Here is a 7,301-nt window from a genome sequence, read left to right as displayed (position 1 = left end):
TTTCTCCCGCGGTGCAGCTGGTAGTTTCGAACCGCTGACCTTAAGGTTCGCAGCCCGATTCGTAACCACTACGCTACCAGAGCTCCATGGACGGGTAGGTAACAGAAATCAATCCAGATTCAGAAGAGGTTGCAGAACTAAGGATATCGTTGTTAATGCCGATAGAACTTGGCCGAAAGCAGAGAATACCAGAAAGATGTTTTTATATTCTTTATTGACTATGCAAAGTCATTTAGCTGTGAAATCAACAAACTATGAATAACATTGCAAGAATAGCTATTCCACACCTGTTAATTGTGCTCATCAGGAATCTGTATTAAGAACAAGAGGCACCTGTTAGAACAGAACAAGGTGATACTGAATGGTTTTAAACCAGGAAAGATGTGTGTCAAATATCTTTTCACAATAAATATTCAATCTGTGTATTCTACAAATAATCCAAGAAACTGGATAATATAAATAAGAAAGTGACATCAGAATCAGAGGAAAAATCAGTAAAAACTCACAGATGTTTACTGGAAGTGAAGAGATATTGAAATTATTATTCGTGCCAATTAAATACTACAGCATTCAGTATGGATTGAAACTCAATTTAAGAAACCGAAAATCTCCACTGGACCAATAAATTTCATGATAAATACTGAAAAGACTGAACTCGTCAAATACTTATTTGTTACTTATATATAATAAATATTAATGGAACAACAGCCAAGAAATCAAACAACATATCTCATTAGTCAAATATTTTGCAGAAGACCTATTTAAAGTGGTAAAGAGCTAATATGTCACTTTGAGGACTAACTTGGACCTGACACAAACTATGGTGTTTCAAATTGCCTCACATGCATATGAAAATCAGACTGTGAATAAGGAAGATGGAAGAACTGATGCATTTGAATTATGTTTATGAACAAAATATATCACAATTACCATAGACTGCCAAAGAACAAACAAATCTGTCTAGAGAGAAGTACAGCCAGGATGCTCCTGAGAAGTAAGGATGGTGAGAGTTTGTCTCACCTGCTTTGGACTTTGTATCAGGCAGGACCAGTCCCTAGAGAAGTACATCAAACTTGGAAAAGTGTGGAATCTGCAAAAATGGGGAAGTCCCTTAATGAGAAGGCTTGTCACAATGGTTGTAAGAATGGGCTCAAGCATAATAGCAATGTGAGGACAGCAGAGGACTGGGCAGTGTTTCATTCTATTGTCCATCTCATTGAGGGTTTTTTTGTTTTTTGTTTTTTTTTCATCCTTTTCATTGGACCTCATTTGCTTAATGCCAAAATATGCAACACATAAAATAAAAAAGACACAAAATGTAGTCTTAAAGTAACAAATGTGTATTGCTCTGTATAGGTATTGTTGAGTCTGTTCCAACTCATATTTAAGTATTTGAACAATAAACACTGATTTAAATGTCTTAATTCGTACATATAGAACACTGCTCCCAATGATGTTGATGCAATTTCTTTTCAAACTGTACATTGAAATTTTTCCAAAGTAGATCACATGTTTTGCCTCAGATTAACATATGTCAGAAGAACTTTTGAAATAATGGTACATTTTTCAAGCATAGTGGAAGGAAACAGGTAATCAATTTAACACCAACAACAAAAAAAAGTAAATAGCACCTCTAATTACCAAGGAAAGACTTCTACATTCCCAACTGATTCTGTCCTGGGCAACAGATACTTAAAGAATTACATTATATGGATAATGTTCCATGTACTAGTTTAAACTGTTTATATATTCCATTAAGGTACACTCTCAAATATTATGAGATTGGGCATCTTCCTTAATGTGTTAAAAGATGAAGAATCTGAGGCACATGTGATGAAGTAATGTTTTTATGATCACAAAGCTCACAAACTACTCAGTGAAGATCTTTGTATCTAGCCTGATAAATAGCATCGCATAACTTCATATTGACCTATTAAGTAATTTCACAAGAGCTGTTCTGTCCATTGCTCAAATCCTATGAGATTGATCTGACTAGTGAAATTATAGAGGTTGACAGGAATAGCTGTGTTTTCAAATTGAATGAAGTGAGACACTTGGCCTTTCTCTGCTCCACAATCTCTATAATCCACAAGATTTCACCTTAAAAATAGACAAAGTATTAGAGAAACTGACATTCTCTTCTGTTTCAACTAGTTCAATGTTCACCATTCTTTTAATAGGTGCAAAACTATTAATATTTCTTGGTGTATAAAAGTTGAATTCATGCATAGCAACCTATTCATGCTCCATCTAAAGCCAATTATATACTTGAAATTACCCCTGGGCACATATGCCAATGTGTCTACCCACAGGGATTTACTCAAGCATCATAAATATCTTCACATTTTTATATAAGTGAGTATTGAGATTCTTGTTATAAAACAAAATTATTCCTATCAGGACTTCAATCTTTTCAGTCAGAACTGTGCTCACTCATCGTTGTCTGCACTTAAAATACATTTGTACCCTTACCAGAAATTCTGTAATGTCTATCCAACATTAGAAATGACAATTTGTGAGTATCTATTGTTATACTTTATTTTTCTCTCCTCACTATCACTCCTTAAATTACAAATTGCAAATCTATATTTCTCACTGGCTTATTGATAGACATTGTAAATAAAATTAAAACCAATAATTTCTTAATGAAAATATTGTTGTTTGCATTTAAAAATGTAACCCCAGTCATGTCAGTAGAATTGATCGTTTTGGAAATTCAGAATGAGTATATAATAGCATCGAAATCTATTGATGCCCATAACAAGGTTAGTGCAGGATTGATTCTTCATAGTAATTACAACTTCATTTATACTAAAATATAAATTCAGATGGATTACGTGTTACATAAAGTATACCTATAATTATTTGTGTGTATTATTGATACCCAACTAATGATTTAATAAAATATTTTTCATGACCAAGCACTCAGATTTATAATCTGGTTGTATGGAATGACTAAGTGACGGTTGCTAAGTGCCATCTAGTACATTCTGTCTCATAGCAACACAGTATAGGTTTCCAGTGCTGCAAATATTCACAGGAGAAGAAAGCCTCCCCCCCCCCTTTTTTTTTTTTCTACAGAGTGTTGGGCTTCAACTTCTGACTTTGTGGTTTACAGAACCACCATGCTCCCCCTATTTGACTTGAGAGTTAATCTTATATAAAACTTCTTTTGCTTAAATTGTAATCAAGGATGTTCTTATAGCATAGAATATGTAAGTAATCTGTTCATGCTTCCTACACCAGAGCCTACACTATGATTGCTCCCGTTGTCTGAACATAATCCACCTGGTTAATGTGCCAGACTGCAAAGCTGTTTGAACTGCAAGGTAGGTAGTTCAAGCTCATCAGCTGCTCCTCAGAAACCCTATACAGGGTTACTATGGGTTGGAACTGTCTCTATGGCACTTCACAACAACAATAACAACAACATGTATTTAGAAGCTTGAGAAAATTAAAAAAAAACAGAGACTTGTATGTGTAAATGACTAAATATATCAATGCACAATATATATTTTCTAGTTCTTTAGATTGAAATATGTCCTTCAAATCTTTTTATAAAAGTCAAAGGTTTTTTTGTTTTGTTTTGTTTTAACATTTTGAGGAATGAGGGAATTAAGTAATATCTAGTAACTCATGAAGAATTTCCCAGTGCCACATATAACTTCCAACTTGCCAATTAACAAATTAGGTAATTAGGTGGTGGTATAAGGTTTACAAACTCTACTCAAACTAGTTCAGACAATTTCATATTGTGGTTTTCACATAAAAAACCAAAATTGCTTTACAAAAACAGAGTTCTGTGTTTTTTCATTTCTATTTTGCTTATTTAAAATTGGTTAATACCATGGATGTCAAATGAAAGAATCACATGCTCAATATTCTTATCAGTGACTGGTAATTCTCATTAATTTTTCTTCAACACAGCTCTCATTTTGAGATTTTTCCCTTATTTGAATTATTCTATATTAAATTAATGATGCAAATGTTATTAAAAAATTTTTATAGATAAGGACACTGTTATTTAAAGATGTCCCCATAGCTGTTTAATAAGCAAGTGGTAGTCAGAACACAAAACATAGCTTCTCTTGAAAGTCATGAAGTTTAATTCTGCTATACTGATGTATATATGAATTATTAGCCAGAAACCTAAAACTGACTGATGAGTATAATAAAATTTCTTCTTTACTGTATGTTCAAATATAAAAACCTGATGCATTTCCCTAATATGGTAGCTGAAATCTGACATTGACTTTAGTGCGGGAAAAGATAAACAATCATTACTGATACCTCAGTCTTCAGAAAGGTACTGTAATAAATGCAATAGAGTAGATTTATAAATATTGACTTCTCATCTTTCACCAAATTGATCTTACTATATTATCAACAAGTTTTCAATAAGGTGACTCATATTAAACAACAATAAAAACAAAACAATCTCATTGAAGCCTTTCAGTATGTTTACTATGTTAATCTTTGAAACATTTACAGTTTGTGTGAAAAAAATAATAGTTTCCTATAGAAACAAGAATATTAAGCACAACATTTAGCAAGCTTTAAATGTATTTACATATTTGCTTATTTCCAAAAATATTTGTTCTTATCTTAACTTTCAATCAATGAAAGATGTTAAAATCCATTATTTTCACTTTATAGACCTGTCAAGATTAGTTGTGGTGAAATAAATGAATGCATAAGTCAATCAACAATCAATCAGTCACATTTTCAGGTAAGGTCATTATTCAAAGTCCTAGACATTGAAATACATATTTGTACTTAGAAAATATTTATGGTTGAAAAATTCAAATAATAAAAATGGAAATAAAATTTATCTCTTCTTCAGTAGCTGCCACCAGGAGACTATAGTTTAAGTAATGATTTAGTAGACAGTCAATGGAATGATGCTCAAACTCTACATCATTGTTACATAGCAGTGTACCTAAACACCAGACTCTTATGGCTCCTACAATATTTAGACAACTAGAATGAAAGAAACAGATGAATGGTCACCCTGAACTAGGAATATGGTATGTCTTGTTGGGAAATAATGAATTCCAATCTTTGATAGAAAAAAGCAAAATCTGTCCTCTGAGTACACAAATCTGACTTTGTATGGATGTTCATAGATTAATATTCCTTTGTCTTTCTGTAGAACAGTTATTTCATATAAAAATATGAATATAATTTTACAGAATGAATAATCATAATGAAAATTATATTTTATAATATAATATTTGAATAACGTGACTACATAAACTATTCTAAATCAGGAAAACCTGGTGTTATGACAATTCATTTAGATGATTATGGTATTTATGATAGGTATATAGTAGCCCTTTATTGAATAATATAATAAAAGTAATTTAATTATGGAGAAATTCAATCAAATGTCAAATTTAAAAAGAATATTATTCAGTAAACATATTGTACCACAAATCAATAGCAGAAAAATATACTAATAAGGGCACAAACTCAAATATCATATTTTGCTGCAACCTAGAAAAAAGTTATACAATCAAAGAGACTGAAGACATGTGAGTCAACATTTTGTTCTTTTATACCAGGAATTTCCAACAACAAAGAATGAAAGAGATAAATGTAGTTAGACTAATTTCTTTCCCCAGTTTGATTCTTCATTTTTTTTAGGGATTATTTACCTTTGTCTCTGCAAATCCTAAAGAAATTATACTAAAATGACTAACTCTACCATAGTGACTGAATTCCTACTTACAGGATTTTCTGATGTGTGGGAGATCAGAATTTTGCTAACCATGCTATTTCTACTGATGTACTTGGCTACTCTAATGGGAAACCTTCTCATTGTCACAGCAATCACCACTGACCATAGTCTTCATGAACCGATGTACTTCTTTCTTTGGAATCTGTCTGTCCTGGACATGTGTTACATATCTGTCACTGTACCCAAGGCATGTGTCATCTTCTTATTTAACAATAGGGTGATCACCAAGTTTGGATGTGCAGCTCAGATCTTCCTCATGTTTTCATGTGCCTCTGCAGAATTTGTGTTACTCACCATCATGGCCCGTGACCGCTATGTGGCCATCTGCCAGCCCCTCCACTACCATGTGGTCATGAACCCTCGTGTCTGCGTCCAGATGTCACTGGCCTGTGTGATAACTGGCCTGGCCTATGCAGGTGTACACACTGGCAACACATTCTGTTTGTCATTCTGTCAATCCAATGTGATCCATCAGTTTTTCTGTGATATTCCCTCTCTGCTGAAGCTCTCCTGCTCTGACACCCTAAGTAACAAGATTGCAATTTTTTCATCTGCAATAATAATTTGTGGTGGCTGCTTTTCCTTCATCAGCATGTCTTATATTCACATATTTTCTACTGTTCTTAAGTTACCAACCAGAGCAGAACGAGGAAAGGCCTTTTCTACCTGCATCCCTCACATCCTCATAGTTACAGTCTTTCTCAGCTCTGGTTCTGCTGTGTATCTGAAGCCAACCTCCAACTCACTTTCAGTCCAAGACATGATCATGTCTGTGTTCTATTCCATAGTTCCCCCATTCTTGAATCCTATTATCTATAGTCTTAGAAACAAGCAGATAAAGAAAGCTGTAAGTAGAATTTTAAGAACAGCAGTTACTACATTCAAGAAAACGGTAAGATAATTACATCAAGACACTCCCACTTGGATTGTGTGAATTGAAAACACGTAATAATTAATGTTTTTGTCTATTTCTAACTCTGTGGGACCTGACATAAATTCTAATTGATAGTCATTGTATTATGTTTTAGCAAGGAAATAATATTTGCAAAGTTTTTTTTTTTCTTACCAAAAATAGACATCCCCTGATGCCTTCAGCATCACTGTTAAAACATTCATCTTTTGCTAAACATTTATTTCCATGTTTCCATTCTCTTTTAAATATAGAATCTTAAGGAGCCCTAACTGACCAATGGTTAAGCTGATAAGCAAAATGTCTGTAGTTCAAACCTATCAGTCACTCTGAAGGAGAAAAACCTGACACTCAATTCCAGTAAAAATCAGTCTCAGAAAACCTATGTGGCATTTCATCTCAGTCTTATAGGGTCACTATGAGTCAAAATTGATTGGATAACATAAAATAATAACCCAGTACTAGAATGAACTATATTAAATTTGCTTATTACCTTCCCAAATATCACCCATGCATCTCTTCCTCATGATGACCCGAATTTATATCCTTACAAGGCTTAAGGATATAAATTGTTGCTGTGGGTTAATGTGCTGGACTGCAAAGTCTGTTTGAATTGCAAGGTTGGTGGTTTAAGCTCCCCAGTCACTCCAG

At 33.4% G+C, this 7,301-nt stretch overlaps 1 protein-coding gene across 1 annotated transcript; it reads left to right on the top strand.

Moving 5' to 3' along the window:
• Positions 1-5,693: 5,693 nt before the first annotated feature.
• Positions 5,694-6,632, top strand: LOC102813279 (olfactory receptor 14C36-like; the record flags this gene model as incomplete). The annotated part of the gene is made up of 1 exon (XM_006877669.1): positions 5,694-6,632. A coding segment is annotated over exon 1 (939 nt), but the record flags the coding sequence as incomplete, so codon positions are not given.
• Between the last annotated feature and the right edge of the window lie 669 nt (positions 6,633-7,301).

This window comes from Chrysochloris asiatica, unplaced genomic scaffold (assembly GCF_000296735.1).
Source record: "Chrysochloris asiatica unplaced genomic scaffold, ChrAsi1.0 scaffold00554, whole genome shotgun sequence".
NCBI classification, from domain to species: domain Eukaryota; kingdom Metazoa; phylum Chordata; class Mammalia; order Afrosoricida; family Chrysochloridae; genus Chrysochloris; species Chrysochloris asiatica.
Note: the sequence above shows the minus strand (reverse complement) of the source record. Positions and strands in the feature narration are given on the sequence as shown.